The sequence below is a fragment of the Sciurus carolinensis genome, chromosome 3 (genome assembly GCF_902686445.1).
Source record: "Sciurus carolinensis chromosome 3, mSciCar1.2, whole genome shotgun sequence".
Lineage (NCBI taxonomy): Eukaryota > Metazoa > Chordata > Mammalia > Rodentia > Sciuridae > Sciurus > Sciurus carolinensis.
In genome coordinates, this window is record NC_062215.1 from 3,856,096 (window position 1) to 3,876,514 (window position 20,419).

Sequence of the window (20,419 nt, forward strand, 5' to 3'; positions counted from 1 at the left end):
TCTTTTGTGGCCTGTCTATTACACAGGCTTATCCTGCATCCTAACATATTTAACTAGCATTCTACCAAGTTCTAGCCATCTCTGCTAGTGCACAAACCATTACAGATCAATGCTTGTTCCCAGCAAACCCCTCACACATCTGCTTGCTTCTGTATATGCTATGGTCTGAATGTTTGGTCTCCCAAATCCCAGCACTGACATCTAACCCTCTATGTAGTACTAAGAGCTGGGATGCTTGGGAGGTGGCTGAGTCATGAGCACAGAGCCCTACGTGGGATCAGGACTCTTATCAAAGAGCCTAAGGGAGTGTGGCTGCCCCTGCTTCCACGTGAGTATGAAGGAGGTCATCAGGTGTGAGGACAGTCCACACCACACACCAGATCCTCGGTGCCTTGATCTTGGACTTCCAGCCTCCAGAACTGTGAGCAATGAGCCCACGCTGTTTACGATTCATCCAGTCTAGGGGATTTTGTTATAGCAATCCAAAGTCAACTGCAGCTTGAATTTTATGAATAAAGACTGATGGGTTAACACATTCTCTTTTGGAACAGATTAAACATAAGGTCCTTCAGAAATCTCAAAAATTTTCCTGGTAACAGAGGTCTCTCGGGGAGAAAGCAGTTTTTCCTCTGCTAGAAGAATGCCAGGAGGTGGTAGGGACCTCAGGATGTTTTTGCTCCTTCCTGGTAGGGCGCAACCTCCCTGTGCCAAGAATGACATATCAAGTAGAGTTCTGATGTGTTAACAATGTAAAGCAATCAAGTATTATGAGGGTAAGGACTGTCACACTGTGATCAAAAACTCAGTCCAAAGCCTGAAATTATGGGATGTTCTAAAAGTAAACAATACTCCCCCTAACACATGCTCTGACTGGAGGACCCAGAGCTGTGTAAAACAGTAATATCTTGAGAATCTCTCTGGCCAGGAATAACCTCACAAATGTTAACTACGACTCTAACACACACGTGCTCTCTGTGATGGCCTTCAACTTCTCACCACAAAGTGGTAGTCCTGGGTTGTTTGGGGCTATTTCCTCCATGGCCCAAGCTGCCAGCAGAGCAGCCTGCCCTGCCCTTGCCAGCTACCCAGGACCACCATCAGGTTCATCAGAGTAACTTCCTAAGGCAAACCCAGGACAAAACCACATCATGGGTGGTATGCTGTCTTGTTTTCCCACAGAGCTGCTCTGACCAGTGGACACCTGGGGCAGTCTAGGTGGCTAAGGCTGCCTGAGCAGTAGGTTCTGGGGATATTCCTGGGGCGGCAGGGTCAAGCTGCTTCTTGAAGGGTTAGGATGGCTTTGCACATTAAAAACAGATGTGGATAACTCAGTTCTCACTTTAAAAGAGTGTCTCAGATATGACGCAAGTCCCCACCAAGCACCCGCCTGTATCTCCCACTTGGCAAGGGTCTGACCTGAGGGGATAGAAACTGAGGCACTTGAGCGCGGAGGCTGGGCTGGGAGGAGTTAAGAGGCTGCACTGGTGGCTGTGGCGGCTGCTGCATGGTCCTGGCTTGTGCTGCTCCGCTATTGCCAAACACACCCAGATTGCCACTCGGGATCTGTAGGGAGACAGAATGGACTTTAGGCGGCAGAGATAGATAGGTTGCAGGGGTAGGTGAAGTAGTGTGCTTCCCATCTACGAATGCAAGGTTGTTTCTGCTTTCTAACACTGCCAACCTGCTCCCACCACACCCGGGGTTGATGCTGTCTATACTGGGGACAGTGGGTAGACAATCAGCCACAGAAGCAGCTGATGCTTTAAACTCACAGCAGTCATATGATAAGAGCCCCCTTTTTTGGCAGTTCAGTCAGTGGGGACTGAAACCAGGGTTGTTCTACTACTGAGCTATACCCCTGGTCCTTTTTATGCATTTTTAAAATTTTGGGGCAGAATCACACTAAGTGGCCCAAGTTGGCCTTAAACTTGTGATCTTCCCACCTCAGAGATTTCTTTATTTTTTTTTTGGTACTAGGGACTGAACTCGACCACTGAGTCATACCCCAAGTCCTATTCTGTATTTTTATTTAGAGACAGGGTCTCACTGAGTTGCTCAGCAGCATGCAGTTGCTGGGGTTGGCTTTGAACTCTCAATCCTGCCTCAGTCTCCCAAGCTGCTGGGTTACCCTGCCTGACAGTACATTTTGGAAGTGTTCCCGAACAAGGCTATCAATTTACAGAAACCATAACAACTCAGTTATGGTCTATTTTTAGAAAATAGAATGACAGACATTTCCAGAGGCTGTCTATGGTCAGAGGTGAAGGGCAAGAATGTTTGATAATTACTACTAACCCAGAGAAGAATGACATTTTCTTTTTCTTTTTTTTTTTTTTTTTTTGTGGTACTGGGGATTGAATCCAGGGCCTTGTGCTTGCGAGGCAAACACTATCAACTGAGCTATATCCCCAGCCCTGAAGAATGACATTTTCAAATGGGAAATATGGTCATTATGTCAACAAACCCTGGAATTGAATCAACTGGCAAATCTGGGTAGTTCAACTTGTTGTCAAATCCAGTACGTCTGTCTGGGGTGCATTTTCCACACTGTGTCAGAAGCTACCTAGCAAATAAGTACAGCAAGATGCTCTCTGCCTTCTCTTGGGAGAGCAGTCTAGGGGGCACTGGGCAGGAGACCCATCCTGTGCCCACACTGCTGCTGGACTGCTGACTCCCGACAGAATATCTGGAAGGGAGATTTCCTATCAAATTCCATGAAGCTAGCAATTCCAAGAGCACCAGGATTGCACTGAGGGTCAGCTGGGAGCTCTGAGAGTGGACAGAACACTGCTGATAATCCCATGGGGACCACAGGCGCAGACACCCTAATAACAGGGTGTACTTCAAGGAAGGGGCAAAGGGGTGGGGGGCCACTTCCATGCAAAACCAATGAGAAGTGCTGGCCTGCAGCCATCAAGGCACTGCTTGTCTGAACACCATCTTGTGCCAGAGAATCCACAGGAGGGTGAGGAAATGCAGCAGCAGGCAGTCAGCGGACCTCTTCACAAGAGGGGCCCCTCTGTGTCTGGTGAGAGGGAGTGCATGGCTTCTCTTCTAGCTCAAGACTACTTGGCATTTAAACTAGCAGGAAGTTGGTCCCAGGGTATGGGGAACACTCAAGTATGTTTTAGTTTAGTGTAAAAGTTGTAAGCATTTCCTGTTGCATGGTTAAATTTCAGGTCCTGATTCCACTGAATCACCTGAGGGAAATTTTTATGATATTTCAACTACTCTTCCATATTTGATTTTATTTTAAAATAAAAGTATTAATGGAAAATAAGAGCGTTTCCATGGAACACATCTTTCTAAGAGGCAGGTGAACAGAGACCACAGTCAGCTTTCTCCCCAGCCTTACCTGTCTGGAAGAGTTCAAGTTTTGCATGCCCAGCCCTGAGGCAATCCCACCCAGGGCCTGATTGGGGAGTGCACTGTTGGAAAGGGGGAGCTTCAGGCTTGGGGAAGGCAAAAACGGTGAAGTCGTGGGCTCTTCCACGAGGCCGCCATCCTGATTGGAGAAAGAAAGGGTGAGCTGTGCGCAGCGTCCACCAGCAGACAAAGCACCGAACAGTTTCCCAAGGGAGGAGGAAGGGGACGGATGGAGAATTAAAAGAGCGAGAGTGTGGACAGTGAGGGAATGGACAGCATGGGCAAAAGAAGAGGGGAAAAGAAAAAGAGAAACAAGATTAAGATGCTGTTTTCATCAAAAATATTCTACAAACACATACATTCACTTCTAGTACTGCTCTCACACACTGCTGCCCCCACCTTGGGTAGAATGAGGAGGAAGGGCCAGAAGCGCTGGCTGAGTCTGGTCTGCAGAATTTGGTACAACCATTTTCAAACAGGTTCTTTCTGAGAGAGTAGGACCAAGGCTCGAGGTATACATGGACTGAATTCTGACATTCACCAGCTTTGACCTCAGCACTCAAATTTCACTGAGTGTAAGTTACAAAACACTCGGAATCCTATTTGTTTTTTTCCTTGTATTTATTGAGGGCATACTATGTGCTAAACCCTTTACAAACTGAACTCATCCAATGTCACAACCAGTTGTAGTATCATTCTGTTTTAAAGATAAGGAAATAGTCAGGGTCCCACTCTTAGGACTGCCAGATTTAGTAAATAAAAATATGGGATGCTGCAAATAAATGAATAATTTTTTAGTGTAATATGTTCCTGGTTCACACCACAGCCCAGTTTTCAAAAGTGGAGTGTGTTGGGGAGGCTCTGAGAACAGAGGGAAAATCCTATCAGGGATGGCCAGAGCCCTCCTGGGAGGCTTTGGTTTTTTAAAGCGTGCCCCTTCTTGTTTGAACATTAATTTTCAGGTTTGATCCGAATGATGATGTTTCCCTGCTTTGTAGTTCCACCAATCTGAAGGGGGCAGTACTCCACAATGACACTAAGAAGATGGAGCTGACTGGATTTGAATGTGCAGGGAGCTGTCCACTGGGGCTGTGGGTGTCACCAACATGGGTGGCTGGCCAGGGCCAGCCAGATCCAGGTGCCCAGCCCCACTACTTCCCTTTCTCCAAAGCTAAAAACACCATTTCCAAATGGAAGAACTGTGTGTTTGAAATTTGATGACCCTTGGATATTGGACAAATTGAAGTAGATAACCAACTAAGTTCACACAACAAAAATGAAGATCAGTTTTCAATTCCAGTGTTTTTCATTCCTCCTAACATTATTTGTGAAATGTATTATGTCTTTGATTAAACTTTCATATCTTAGGGGAAAAAAAGGGTCAAAGTCTAGTAAAAATTTACTCTGACTTGCATTAAGGACACAGTTTAAATGAAAACACTTCTCATTTAAAAACTGCCTAAATCCATTACCTTGTCAAGAAAGGTGGGGCGGTCCATGGAAGACTCTTTGGAGATTGGTGGGCGGCAGCCAAGGGGTTTGGTGACCATCCCATTATAGTCGGTCACTCCCAGTCCACGCTTATCCATGTCCACCTTCTTTTCCAGCAGAGCGCCTGGGGCACAACACACAGAACAACACTAAAAACAAATGCAGTCAGGGGCACTGGCACAGGACAGGTGCTGGCTCCAGCCTCAGGGAAGAGACCCCTGAGCCCTTCAGGAAGGAGCAGGGGCACAACAAGCCCTTAGGTGCTGCATGGTACCCCTGCTGCCCTCACCCTGATGAGCCCGCCTATGGCTGCCCAGGCTTCACACACTTGCTTCCTCCCCACAACTACCAGTGTCAGGCCTTCCTGACTGTCTTTGGGAACAGTTCCTCTCGCTCAACTTGTGGCCTTGGTCCCCATTATTGACGTCCTGTAGAAGTAAACTGCTTCCTGGAAGCTTCTGGCCCAGTGATCTGCATTTGTTTGGATCACCTGAACTTTGCATTACTTCACAAGTCTAAGAAGCTGGTACTCACTGCTTCTGCTAGCCAAAGATCCCCTGCTCTGACACTCTCAACCCCACCTGGTCATACCATCTACCACCATTACTCACAGATTCTGTACTTGAAAATCTGCCAACTCACTAAAATTTGTCACCCCAAAACCAATAATTATGGTATCTTTGTGGTCACTTGTGAGCATGTGCAGATAGGCAGGAAACATGAGTCATTCCACAATCAATCTCATGTCAAGCTCAGGTCACACGCTGCATGGTGTCCTTCTTTCTTGAGGTCCACTTAGTGCCCTGTTTTTCATATTTATGTGCTTTTTGTTGGTGGTTTTGGTGACTGAGATGGCCCCCCAGTGTGCAAGAAGGCTGAGTGAGAAAATGTGTTATGTGAGCTTTGCTCAGGCACGAGCTGCAGCTGTGGCTTTGAGTTCAGTGTTAGTGAGTCTCAACAGGGCACACCCAGAAGGGGCACACTGCCACGCAGGCAAGGATGCAGGTGCTGAGCCAATACTCATGGGTCACAAGAGTGCTGCAGGAAAGATGCAGAGCAGCTACACTTGTGGATTTCTGAGGGACTGATGTAAAAAGCATAGTGGGTAGCACTGTTTTGAGTTTGAAACCAAAAGAATTTATGGCCATATTATCTAGGTTTAGGAAGATGTTAAATCTTCCTTGGCTCTTCTTTTTTTTTTGGCACTGTGATTGAACCCAGGGTGCTTTACCATTAAGCTACACCCCCAGCCCCTTTTGCTTTTCACTGTGACAGGACCTTACTAAGTTGCCCTGATGGCCTCAGACTTGCCCTCCTCCCGCCTCAGGCTCCCGAGTAGCTGGGATTACAGGTATGCCATGGTGCCTGGCACTTGTGCTGTGTTATAAATAAATATGGCATCTAATTGTTTGATAAACACCTATGAAATATGGTGTCTTGAAACAGACACACACATAAGACAAGGTCAGGTATGGTCAGCAGAGGAACAGGTTTCCAGAGGTTTGTAGGACCCTCTCTATCTCCCTTGAGACAGAGGTACAGTATTTCTTCAATGTTTGCAGTGGCTTTATGGAACATAAGTACCAAGAGTATTGAGTACAGAGGTGTGCCACTGCACCCAGCAATAATTATCATTTTTAAAGTAGTTCCAGGGCCAGGTTGTTTCTTGAGTATAGACTGTTTTTCAACAAAAGAAAGGGCTTGGTGGTAGAGTGCTGAGGTCCATGCTGGCCCACTGGGTAGGGTACTTGGAGGGTGCTTAGTTGGGACCAAAAGAGGTCTGGGTGGGGTCCCAGCACCTCTCTCCAGCAGTGTCACTATTAAATGCCCCCTCAAAGTAGAGGCATGCAACCCACCTGTTTACTAACATACTGGGAGAAAAATGAAAAAAAGTGACAGGCTTCAAGAATGGCACTGGCCATTTGTCCTCACAGTCCACCTGCCCAAGAGACTTGCCACGTGATCAGTGCCTCGAGTTCTGCTCGTGCACTGGCCCGGCCTCATCTGCCCAGCACAAACGCAGCCACTGCCCGTGACCACAACTGGGCACTCAGGGGAGCAGCACGCAGGAGTGGGCCCCTGGCTGGCAAGTGCCGCCCACACCCTCACTTACTCATGGCCTGGTCCAGGTTCATGCTGTTGCTCTTCAGGGCCTCCTCGGCCGGCTCTCTCTGCAGAGGAAGCAGAGTGCTTATCAGCAGCACACATCAGCAAAGGGAGGGCTAGCAGCAGCGTGGTCACCCCCAGCGTGGAGAACACTGTGATGGCTAGATTTTGGACCTGGAAATGCTTTTCTCCACTGCTAAGGTTAGAGATGCCTTTTAAACAGAAAGAATCCTTAATTAAAAATGACTGCTAACCTTGGAGAACTTGTATTTAACATCTTAGGATCACATGTAGTTTTCCAGGACAGCCTTCTAAGTTCTCCAGCTAGTGTCTTCTGTCCAGCAATGATTCAGCAGGGATGCCACCTGGGCCCATAAAGCAGAGCCAGACACTATTGATGCGGGAAGACCCTGTGCCACCTGCCACTCCAGCACCAGCAACTGCTAAAAGTCCCTGGCAATCAGCCTAGAGGTTGTTTTCTAGGTCAAGAGCGCTAGGCTCTGCCATTCAAACTTCCCCCTCGAGAAACAGAAAAAACCCAAGTAGGTTTATCGTGGTTGTTAGCCCTCCGAGTGGAGCAGAACAATCCCCTGGACGACTGAAGCTCCCGGTGCTGGATGAGCACAGCAGCTGGGCCACAGGGGCAGTGCTGGGCGTGGGGCAGGGATGCCTGGCTAGAGGCCCCATCCTTTAGGGTCACCCAGTGAAGATACTCATCTGAATAAGGATTTGGAAAGAAGACATTCGTAGATACTACATGGTGACCACAGGTGACAGCCCTGGCTCTCTGAATCCCTCTCATTCTGCCTTAGGAACTGAACAGACTGACATTTTCAAGGGAATACACTAGATCTGAATTCTCCCTACGAGTCATCAGAAACTCTGAAACTAAATATGCTTGGTTAGCATGCTTTTTTTTTTTTTTTTTTTGATATGATACTTCAGAGTATCTATACAAAGATTTCTTTTTTCTTTCTTTCTTTCTTTTTTTTTTTTTTTGTGATACTGGGGATCGAACCCAGGGCCTTGTGCTTGCAAGGCAAGTACTCTACCAACTGAGCTATCTCTCCAGCCCTACAAAGATTACTTTTGTCATCTTTTTCAATCTATCACATTAATAAAATTCACTTTTAACTATAAATTATAAGAAAATAAAAAACTATGTAAACCATAGAAGTTACAAATTATGCAGTTTTTACTATGAAAAAGCTGTCATGTTGCTCTTAATGGGAACTGAGTGAGTCTTTTGCTGCAGTTCAAACCTAGCCTAAACTGCCCAGGCCAAAGGGGACTTAAGAGCTAATGAGGTCATAACCTCATCCTCACAGCCTTCCTCAATTATAGCTGTTCACTTAGGGAAATGTGAAGAAGTAGTACCAGGTGACCACTCACCGGGAAGCCCATGTCTGTGAGTTGTTTGATCAGCCGACTCATGATCCAGGCCTCATCCTGCTTGCCAGATGTCTTCATGCCCTGGAATGAAGTGCAGGCAAGGTGAAGGGCCAAGAGTTGCATTGTGCCTAGACACGGGAGGCAGCTGAAACTCATGGTAATTTAGAAGCCACAAATCTTTTTTGTTAGCATTGAATTGGGCTCCCTTACAGGACTTTGTGGCTAACAGAGAATTGCAGGGTGCAGCACCAGGTTGGGTAGTAAGTGTAACTTTATAGACTTAAAAAAAGCAGGATAATTATTTCTCCTTCCCAGGACATCAGTTTGGCTCATCACAAAAGTGTACTACTTTCATTATTAAGTAATCACAAGGAATGCTCCAAATTACTGTTTTTGTCCTTTTACAAACTTTACTGTCAATGCAAAATGTAGGGGGTTTGCTGCAATGAATAAAAGGTCAAGAAGAAAGGTAGGGCTGGGGATATAGCTCAGTTGGTAGAGGGCTTGCCTCAAAAGCACAAGGCCCTGGGTTCAATCCCCAGCACCACAAAAAAAAAAAAAGGTAAACAAACCTTTTAATTGTATTAACTATTCATTGCTTGCACCCCTCAGGTGAGAGGAAAGGAGGAAGGAGGAGTGTCAGAGAGGACAAGAGAAAAGGGGGACAGGTCAACCACAGGAACAGAGAGAGCCCAGCAGGAGGGTGCAGGTCCTGGGAAGAAACGTCCCTCTCAGTCTGCATGGACAAAGGCTCTACTGATAAATCAAGAAAATAAACAAAACAAAACAAAAACTCCAGGTGCGGTCCTGCCTGCCTGCAGTCCCACTACTTGGCAGGATGACTTGGGCCCAACAGTTCAGGAGCAACTGGGCGACACAGTGAGACAGTCTCAAAAAATGAACAAACATGAAATGCTCCCTGTAGGAACGTACCTCACTGTGTGTTTTGCTGTAACTGCGATGCAGCACATGAAGCAGGCTTGCTGCCTACTAGGAAGCAGCTCATCTGGGGCTGTTTTCAACATTACCATGTTGCTGGAGCCACATCAGCCAAAACTATATTATATTTCTCTTTTTTTTGGTACCAGGGATTGAACCCAGGGGTGCTTAACCACTGAGTCACATCCCCAGTCCTTTTCATGTTTTATTTAGAGACAGGGTCTTGCTGAGTTGCTTAGGGCTTAAGTTGCTGAGGCTGGATACTCCTGCCTCAGTCTCCCAAGCTACTGGAATTACAGGTGTGTGCCACGGTGCCTGGCAGGGCTGTTCAACCTTAATATATGTTCATGAGTATTTAATGCATCCTAATATTGCACCCAAGACAGCTTAGTAATAAATGTTTTTAAAGTAATATCAGCACTTTTTTTTAAAACTTAAGTTTTATATGATGGTCACACTCTACTCATTTGCAAAAAAAAAAGAAAAAGAAAAAAAAAAAAAAAAAAAAAAAAAAAAGGCATAAAACCCGTGACTATTATGTGGTGAAATTGTCTGTCCTACAGATCCCTTCTCTCTTCTGTTCTATGACGTGAGCTATTATATTTTCCCCCAATCTTTTACCTGCCCTTTGTCTCTGACTAGGCTGTTTTCTGTCAAGTATGGTTTTTGTGCTTACTGTTGAAATCTAAAATTGTTTAATGATTTGAGGATTTTAGTCATATTTAGAAATGTCCCTCCAACTGCTAGATTGTTTTTATAACAATCATGATTTTATATTTTCGTATTTAAATTTGTGATCTAATTGGAATTCATCTTGCTGTGAGTTTTGGATCTCAGTAGCTTCCAGATGGCTGCTCATTTCAACACTAATTAATGGTACACTTCAGCAGTTCTTAAATTATTTCGTTTTGGAATTCCATTACACTCTCTTAAAAATTAAACTCCCCAAAGAACTGTCACTGATAGATGTACATTTACTGTACTTGAAGTTAAAACTGAGAAATTAAAAAAAGTTTAAAAGTTTCATTTGAAAACAGCGAGAACAATAACAAAACATTCACGTTAACATAACTTTTTGGAGGGGTACTGGGGATTGAACTCAGGGGTGCTCTACCACTAAGCTACATCCCCAACCCTTAATATTTTATTTTTTTAGATTTTGAGACACGGTCTCATTAAATTGCCAAGGCTGGACTCAAACTTAGATGCTCTTGCTTCAGCCTGCTGAGTTGCTACGATTATAGGGGTGACCACGGCACCTAGCTATAAATAACATATTTTAATAAAATTTAATCGCATTTCTAAAACACATTTTCAGTGAGAAGAACTGGTCCTGTGTTGCCTCTCTCTGACTCGTGTGATGTCTGGCTTGAGAAACCTTTCCGTGCATGTGCTTTGTGACTGCTATGGTTTGGATCCTATGTGTCTGCCAAAGGTCCACCTGCTGACAGCTGCTCCCCAGAGTGGCAATACTGGGAGGACAGGGGTCTTTAAGAGGTAGGGCTGCGTCATGCCTTCCTTTCCTCCGACATCTCAGCCATGAGGCGTGCAGCTTGCTCTATCACAAGCTTTCGCTACGATGTGCGGCTTCTCAGAGGTCCTAAGCAGTAAGGTCCCCAACCAATGCCTCCCAAACTGTTGGTTCTCTCCTGCAGAAGCACTGGGCCTACCTTCTGAAGTCCCTTTTTGGGGGCGTTGCCCCAGGAGCTGCAGGAGGAAGTGCTTTCTTGGGAAGCAGCATTGTTCCACAGGTCCCCTTCCTCGTCTTCCCACTGGCTGGGGCCCAGGTTCACATCATCCCCACCACTGCCCCAGCCTTCTTGCATAGATTTGGAAGCTGGAAGGAAAGCAAACAGGAACTTATGAAACTCCCTCCCTAAGGCATGCAGTTTTGCTGTAATGAAACCCGGGGAGGCAGGGAAAAGTGGGTGCTGTGAGACCCACCTTCTCATTTTGTTTCCCCAGGACCTAAGAAGCTCCCCCGCCCCGTCACGGATGACGCAGATACATGAGTGTGTTTTCTCTTTTGCAGTCCAGCTATTTGCAGTTAATGCTGTTCAAACTTGTTTAACCAACTACACTTCTTCTGTGAAACAGTAAAGTAATCCCACGGCACTAAGGGGAGGGTGGCAGTGTCTGCGCCCTGTGAAAAGGCTGCTAGGATGCGGACCCCTGAAAATGTCTGTCCCCATGTGGTTCTCGGCGGTAACGCGACCTAACCCTGTGGGCAAGTCCCATGGCCAGCTTCTCAGTCCTCACCACAGGTGGCAGTCAGTGAGGGTCACCCAGAGGGCTAATGGTCTAGGTGGGGTTAGCTACCTCTATTTCTGATAAGCTTCCAGGAGATGCCCCAGCTCCAGGACAGAAGCCTGGGGCCGGGGAAGCTCACACTGACTACTGAGTTACTATTTCAGGATGTTATTTTTCTTCCTTTTTAATAACAGAAAGTGATTTTTGGTGTCAAAGCAACCCCAGTTTTTACTTTTTGGAAGAACGAATAAGACCAAACTAGGTGACTGTGGATAGTTGAAGTCTTTAAGATGATGAAAATATGATGCTCACAAGGTAGACAGGCACATAACTGGACCTCATGGGTAAGTTCTAAAAGCAAAATACACTGCCTTAAAATAGTGTGTGCATTTAAACACCCAGAAGTTCTCTTATCCTTTAGCTTTGTAACCAAAAGTAACAGGAATGAAATAGACACTTCTAGCACAACTGTTGGATATCCGGAACATACCATCTATTGTCAGCAAAACACAAAATCAAATGAAGTTGTATTTTAAGATCTAGGGCATCTAATGAAATCCAAAGAACATAAGATACTTTCTGCAGCCAAGTGAACACCTTTTCCCCCTGGTATTGAGGGACTGAACCCAGGGTTGCTGTACCACTGAACTATGTCCCCAGTCCTTTTTATTCTGAGACAGAGTCCAAGTTGCCCAGGCTGGCCTCAAACTTGAGATCTTCTTGCTTTAGACTCCTGAGTGCCACTGTGCTGGCCTGAACAATTAATTTTCACATGAGACTTAAATCAGAAATCTTATACTCAGGAAACTCTGGGCTTCACCCATGCTGGCAAGTGCTCTGCCTCTGAGCCACTCCCCAGCCCCATCTTCTTCAAGTTGTTTTAAGTATGAACAGTAAGACCCAAAGTGAAATTTTGTTTGCAAGATGAAAACATGGCAAGAAGTTCCAGATCACTACGAATATGTGTTTTCAAGACCCAGTACAAGGAAAAAACTGACGTGCTGTGTTCGTCTTGCTTGTGAAGTAAGCTTAGTCAGCAGGCACAAAGTGCTACGAGGAAGAGAGAGTGCTGCGGCTCAGCCTTCACTGACATGCTGGGAAACAGCAGGGTTTCACATCAGTTTGGGGTTTGGACTATTTGCATGTACCTGATGAGATATGGGGACAGGACCCACGTCTAAACACAGAATCTGTTTGTTGCCCATACACCTTATACATGCAACCTGCAGGTGACACTATTACTTATTTTCTGTGCATCTGTGGGACCCAGCACATGAGGTCAGGTTTGAAATTTTTTTACCATGCTGCCACATTGAGGCTCAAAGATTTTCAGGTTTTCAAGCACTTTGGATTTGAATTTTTGGATTGGGGGTGCTCAACATGTAGTAGTATTAAATATGCATGCTTGATTGCTCTGATTTATTTATTTATTTATTTATTTATTTATTTATTTTTTGCGGTGCTGGGGATTGAACCCAGGGCCTTATGCTTGCAAGGCAAGCACTCTACCAACTAAGCTATATCCTCAGCCCCTGTATTTATTTTTAAAAGAAGGAGAGCATGGACTTCTGTTAAAAAATTCTTTTATGTTCATGTTTAAGATGTGGTAAATATTTCTTTATAGTCTTGGTTAAAGTTAGTCTTAGAGGATAAATAGATTGAGGAAAAGGGTCCTAATTTTTTTTTTTTTTTTTTTTTTAAACTCTACCAACTGAGCTTTAACACCAGCCCCAATACTTTAAGTTTTAAAATTCATTTGGGTCTGGGACTAACTGGTAGTGTGTGCTCATAGCAAGGTTTTTGGTTCAATTTCCAGCATCAAAAATTTAAATGAATGAACAAAACAAGCGTGATGGCTTAAAAAAGGAAGGTGTTCTAAAATCCACTGAAAAGCATCCATCTACATACAATGCTTTGAACCATTTCTACATTGCCAGATCAGGGCATGCAGAATGCTCGACTCACCTGGCTTGCACAGGGCTGGGGTGGCAGCAGGCGCACTGGCTCTTCCGAATGTCCCCGTCGGCTCAGAAGGGTGATCCACCCACCCGCTGCCACTGCTTGGTGGCTTTCCCCACGCTGCTGTGCCGTTGTCCACCAGGGTGGAAGGCGGGGACGGCTCCCCCCAGGAGTTTTCAGCCTTTGAGTGAGCATTGGGCATTTCTCCCCAGCCTGAGGAAACTGCAAAGGGTGCCAAAGGGGAGAGGAAACAATAGGAGTGAAACAGGAAGAAAAAGTGAAGTTGTAATCCAATTTCTAAACTCAGTTCAATGTTCACAATTCTGCCAGAAGCCCATGTCATACTGCTGTCAGCTCCTGCCAGTTGTAATGTTTACAGAGACAGGTTATCTCCGCAAGAGAGATGCAAAGATTCCAAATAGTAACCCAAGACTAGAAAGTACCAGACTCTACATACAAGAGAAAGCTTAGGTATAAAATAAAAATAGTTAATGCAAAATTTAAGTGATTTGGTCCCAATGTGGGTATTACTATCTCAATGATAAAATTTATTAATTTTCTTACTAAAGACAAATGGAATCAGTTCCCTTGACGCTCATTATTCTAATAACATGCAATAATACTGATGATAAAAGGATATGCAACCTATGAATCATTTTAAATTACAAGCTCTAGGATGAGCAATAGATTATGCAAATTGTTACCAATAACATGGGAACCATTCCTAATCAGTTATTACTGGCAACTGCTAACAGTAATGTTGCCTATAATTATACAGAAAATAATGCATATGGGGAACAAGGTTTACAAATTGAAGGGACAGAATTAAATCAGGAAAATTAACATAGCTGATAAAAATTATGGATGCTCTGGGAAACTAAAAAACGTAGGTGCTGCTAAAGACCAATCAGCTATTAACACACTGATTCATTGTAGGTAACTAAATACTAAATTCACCCAACTCTTCAAAATTAGAATTTTTTTTTTTTTTTTTTTTTTTGTACCAGGGTTTGAATCCAGCAGTGCTTAGCCAGAGTCATGTCTCCAACCCTTTTTTGTATTTTATTTAAAGAGAGAGTTTTGCTGAGTTGCTTAGCACCTCGCTAAATTGCTGAGGCTGGCTTTGAACTTGTGATCCTCCTGCCTCAGCCTTCCAAGCAGCTGGGATTACAGGCATGCATCAACTGCTTGGCCAAATTAGATTATTTAAATAAGTAAAAACTAATAAACATTGGGTTGAAGTTGTGGCTCAGTGGTAGAATGCTTGCCTAGCACATGTGAGGCACTGTGTTTGATCCTCAGTACCACATAAAAATAAAGGTATCGTGTCCACCTACAACTAAAAAAAAATTTTTAAAAACTAATAAATATTGAGACTATGGTAATTATAGTCAATTGGTTTTTTATGGAATGTTTTTCTGTTAAAAGCAGCAGCAAAGTCTAAGGAGTATTTTTATGTAGAAGGCAAGTGATTTATAAGTTTCATATCTCCAAATGTTAGAAATAAATGCAAAAGCACTAGTTTCCTCAAAAATCAAGAATATATTTTCTTTCTATATGAATATGCTCACAATGCAAACCCACATGCATTTCAGGGTGAGCACAGTGTCACCATTCAAGGTTCTGGAAAGCGCTGTGCAGTGAGATGCAACAGACAATTTTGGTGCAAACCAAGTATTTTTAGTAGACAAAAACCAATTGTAAATACACAATATTAAACATAATCTCGATTGTTCAGTGTTTACTACTAGAGAAAATTTTCTCTCCTTTTTGTTAATAATTTGCAGGGAGTTATTTTAAACTTGGATCGATGAGGCAGAACAACTTTCTATTTATACTTAAAACACTAATGTTAAAATTTTAAAAGTGATCCTCCTGGGCTGGGATGTGGCTCAGGGGTAGAGCATTGACAGCATGTGCTTGGCACACACAGTTCCTGGCTTATATCCCCAGGACCCTATCATTGTCCCTTTCAGTTTCTTTGATTGAACAAACAGGGTAGGGAATAATAAAATGACAAGACACCAGCAGAACATGCAGCTTTTGTTTCACATTAGAATGATCCCCCCTTCTGCAATGCTATGGGTGGGGGATGGAGCCCAGGGCTTCCTGCACATCAGGAAGGCACACGACTTCTGGCTCCAGAGATTCTGCCTCTTTCATCAGATTGGAAGGAGTGAAGTGCCCCGGGGGCCAGCATCAGGAGACGGGGGTAAAAATGAACGCAGAACAGGCTCAGGGCAAGAGCTGCTCTTCCCCAACTTCAGGAACCCACCGTGAACACAACAGTCCTGTTGGTGGCCTGCACTCTCTTCTACGAAAGCAGAATCAGTTCCAGCTTGTTCCATGGACCTAGCTTATGAAGCTTCCTAAATATGACAGGCAATCCTTCTTGAGAAGAGAGGTTTAGTGAAAGAGTGGCCAGTCAAAATTATGTGAAAGAAAAGTAAAAGACTAGAAGTTCAACTGATTGGCATTTATCGAATGCTCGTGATATGCCTGGCACCTTCAGGTACGAACCGAGGCATTAGCAAAGCCTCTCCCTCTCTGAACTTCACGTAAGTGGGCTGCAGCACTGGGTGGCTATGGCTGAGGCACAAGGTTTCCTATATGAAACCGAGATGGCACTGATGCCCTTGGCTGGGAGCTCCGTATGCACAAGCGTACAGTCAGGTGCAGAGCACCCTCCTTTTCCAAAAGCCTTGAGCTGTGGGCATGTGATGTTTCTATTCCACACCAGAGGACACTCTTTGAGAGCACATTTGAGGAGACACTATTAGAGTAACAGGGGTCCTGCTGAAAGACCAGTTCCCCTGAGACACGGTGTGGCATAGGCATTAGGAACAGAAGAGTGTCTGTCTATTCTAGCACACCAGTCCCGGTTTCAAATTCCTCTTTCTTGTTGGTACTTGTGAGGCAGCACCATTTTCAACCGTCGTGGTCATCTATTTTGAACTGAAGGCGCCCACAGCTGGAGCATCTGTGCACGTCCTTCACCTGCTTCACACGTTGATAAGCATCCCTCCCTCCCACGACTGTCGCAGGACTGCTCATTACCTAGCCTCATTCAACTTTAGCAACACTTACCAAGCCCCTCAAAGCACAGGAAAGCAAAAATGACCCAATGCAATCCCCCACCCTACTCCAAACGATTCCATATCCACAAAAGCATAGATCGCTCAAATCATCGCACACTGCTTAAAATGGAATTACTTCTGCCTGTTAAGGTCACTAGAAGCTGTTTCTGGATTTGTGGTGTGAAAACAGTTGAACTGGAAGAACATGTTGCGGATTCATTCTATCTCCAGATGACACTAGTTTTCGGTACCATTTTTACACCAAAAAACAACTACTAAACTTTCTAGGACAGGGTGTCTTAAGCAAGGGCATTTTCTCTAGCTTTTGCTACTGCTGAGACATATATAACAACGGAGAAAATATCCTAAATTCAATTTCCCCAGGTTTTAGTTTAGAAAATGGAAGTCATGCCACTTTCCTAGCTAACATACATGCTCTCTGCTTTTATAAAATTTTGTAATATAATTTTAAAACATCTGTGCTAGCTTGGGTATTATGGGCACATGTCTGCAATCCCAGAGATCAGGAGGCTGAGGAAGGAGGATTGCAAGTTTGAGGAAGGAGGATTGCAAGTTTGAGGTCAGCCTCACAGCAACTTAGCAAGACCCTGTCTCAAAAATAAAATAAAAAAGTCCAGGGATGTAGCTCAGAGGTTAAACAGCTCTGGGCTCAATCCCCAGTACCAAATATAAATGAAAAAAAAAAAAAAATCTGCATCAGAAAAGTAATTATCACTAGACGGCCCAAATGCAAAGTCAAATGTGCTTCTGGCTCCAGCCCTTCCTGACCCACGTGAGTCACCATGGCGGTTACTGCCAGCACAGTTGCCAAGGCTTGATGGCTTAGAGGGGTGCTCTGGAGGAGCAGGGGCAGGTAGGTTTGGAGATAAGAAATGCTCTCTCTAGGAAGACCAACGCTCACAGTACTTTCCCTCTGGTTTTCTGACTGATACATGGAACTAATACTTTATTCCTACCCAGTATTGAAGAAGGTAAAATCCCACAACCCCACTGTGTGCTGGCTTGAGCAAGGGTGGCACCTACTCTGGCTTCCATATTTGACTTTAGGGAGACTATAGTGTTTTCTCTTCCCCACACCAATCCCTTTCAAATTATCTGTGTATCTTTGGGGAAACCTGATAAAGAGTTCAGGGATAAAAGAAACAATCTCTGGAGGTTCTCCTATCATTGTTAGATTCAGTTACCTGTGACATAACTGTGCTAAACAGTTGTATTAATAATTACTGTTCTGTATGTCTGCAAGTTGTTTTAAGTATCCCAGAATATTTATTTCTAAATGTACTGGGTAATCAGGCTGCTAAGTAGTATTAGGACCTTTTTTATTCCCTCAGAAACCTAAGTAAAATGCTGTGTTTGTGTTTTCTTGCTCTGGCCACTTCCCCACCAGTGGGTGAAATGATGGCCTGCTTCTATGATGCATGACAGCTTCAGGTCTGTCAGGTTTTGCTCAGGTTAGACCATGCCACTGGGGTGATGTCACCAGGAGTGCCATGTGGGTCAGGGGATGCAAGCTGGCGTCCTGCATCAGTGGGGACTTGCAAGCCCTCTTTAGGTGGCTTATTGTCTCTGATAAAAAGACAGGCACAGGGAAATTTCTGTAGATTGTTACGGTTGTTCTACCTCCAGAATAGGGTTGAGCCAGGTTCCAACAATCCAGCTATCCAAGGTATACTGCACTTCTTAACATGATATCAGTTTTCCTCAGGTTCACAGGTAATTAATATCAACATAAGAATGAGAAAAAAAGATAGACATATCATTTGCTCCTATAAAACTGGATATGCAAAATGTTATTGAGAAACCATATTTTGTACAAGGAGAGCACAATACCCATAAGTGGTAATGATCAACATTTAAAAAGTAACTTAAATCCAGAAATAAAAGATAATTACATGAAATTAACACAGGACAACAGCAGAACTGCAGAACTGCAGAATACCTATAAAACACCAAATTTATAAACAGCAGAAACCTCACTAGGCAGACAAGTAGGAGGTTTTGTTTGGAGTGGAGGATCTCAGTGGAGCTATGGAACAGTGCGGCTGCTCCAGTCAGTGGCTAACACGCCTGGCAGGTGCTGTGACTGCTGGACAGCACAGTCCTACATGAGGGCATCAGGCTGCCCTGGTGGGCACACACGTGCATGGTGTCGTCATTGGCAGGAACTGGTGTGAAACTGCCTGTTACAAGAACAGGTAGGTGTAAGAATATTGCAGAGTGACAGGCTCTGAGCACTTGGAATCCCCAAGAGTGGTAAACTGACTCTCACTGAAAAAGATGGCTTGGCTCAGGTCTAAGGCTGGAACATCCCGGGTAATATGGAGCAATGATACACCATGCTGCCACTTTAAACCCATGGTAGAAAAAGAAATTGATCTTGTGAGAAAATTGGTAAATAACTCTCTACTCTGTGTTGTGTAATACACCGAACCAGACAGTTTCTGTACAAGGTATTACCACACAGAAAAAAATTCTATAACTTTTTGTCTCTGTTAAGTGGTAAAACTAAATTCACAATTGCTTGTACAACACTGCTTCATGCACAGGGCCCAGGAGCTGGCAGAAGAGAAGGAACACAGAAACAGTTACCATGCTGGGATGAAATGATCACGGCAATTTTCCTCTATGTTGTGAAACAACATTGTGCAATTTGTATTTTTCATATATAAGAATGTTCTTGGCCCTTCTAACTGAAAAAGAATGCCTTTATCAGGGTAAAGTTCACATTCCTTGTCTATTACAAACCAGTTAAGAGCTGGGGAGATAGCTCAGTTGGTAGAGTGCTTGCCTGTCAACCACAAGGCCCTGGGTTCAATTCCCAGCACCGCAATAAAACAAAACAAAACAAAAAACCAAACACACAAAACAACAACAACAAAAGAAAAAGTTAAAAGTGGTTCTAGGTTGACTATTGAAGGGAACAATGGCCATTATGTGCCATGTGGTTCCCACTTCTGCAGGGTGACATGGTGTGACATTTCAGAGCAGTCTGGAGGCTGAGATGCAAATTACACATGGGACTTCACCACCTCCTTGGCACACAGGTGTTGCTGTAAGTTACGAACCCCCTGTTCGTGGCTGTAAAAGGAGATGGCACGTGAAGACACTCCCTGCACAAGGTCACAAGGTAGAGGCCCAGCAGCTGGAGATCCTCCAGAAGGTACCAGGCCACCTGGGAGCACAGCTATGGGACGGTTCATGGTGGTGGCAAGGAACGGTGATAGCATTTTAAAAGGCCGATTTTTCTCAGACGACTTTCTGTGAAGCAAGCTGTATTGAATTTGACATTACTGGCTTCTCTCACTACACTATACCATGTCTTCATTTTCAGATTCCTTCTCTTTTTTTGGCAACACTTTTTTACTTCCTGATTTCCCTCATTCTCTCAAGTACTTCTTAAAATTTAAGTGCTTAAAAACAACAGTTATACAGAAGTAGAAAACAGTGACCACAAATTTAAATGTCCCAAGGAAGCAGCCAGTTAATATAAACTGTCCTGGTGTAAGGTAGACACAGCACAAATTTGATAACCAAAGGCAAAGCAGTAGCTCAAAAGCCCCCAGACTGGGAACCTCAGGGCCAGCAGGGAAGGTCGCAAAGGGAGCATACACTCTAGTTGGTTGCTGCCAGGAGTCCAACATGTCAGAACCTACAGGTTTCCAAAAGGAGCCAGAAATCTGCAATTTTTACATGAAATTTTACATTAAAAATGCTCATTTAGTCAGGCATGGTGGTGCACATCACCTGTAATCCTAGCAACTCAGGAGGCTGAACCAGGAGGGTCATAAGTTCAAGGATAGCCTCAGCAACTTAAGGAG

General features: G+C 44.3%; 1 protein-coding gene across 4 annotated transcripts in view; it reads right to left on the reverse strand.

Annotated features, from left to right (window-relative positions):
• The window catches only part of Tnrc6c (trinucleotide repeat containing adaptor 6C), a 119,742-nt gene that overhangs the window by 18,893 nt on the left and 80,430 nt on the right, over positions 1-20,419 (reverse strand). For 2 of the 4 annotated variants that reach the window (XM_047547763.1, XM_047547760.1), the window contains exons 6-12: positions 13,510-13,725; positions 10,965-11,131; positions 8,356-8,436; positions 6,971-7,028; positions 4,839-4,981; positions 3,356-3,505; positions 1,417-1,563 (exon numbers count right to left, since the gene is read on the reverse strand). In XM_047547763.1, the coding sequence (XP_047403719.1) occupies positions 1,417-1,563; positions 3,356-3,505; positions 4,839-4,981; positions 6,971-7,028; positions 8,356-8,436; positions 10,965-11,131; positions 13,510-13,725 (962 nt within the window). Of the gene's footprint in view, positions 1-1,416; positions 1,564-3,355; positions 3,530-4,838; positions 4,982-6,970; positions 7,029-8,355; positions 8,437-10,964; positions 11,132-13,509; positions 13,726-20,419 lie in introns of all 4 variants that reach the window. The other 2 variants (XM_047547761.1, XM_047547759.1) reach the window with 1 other exon arrangement.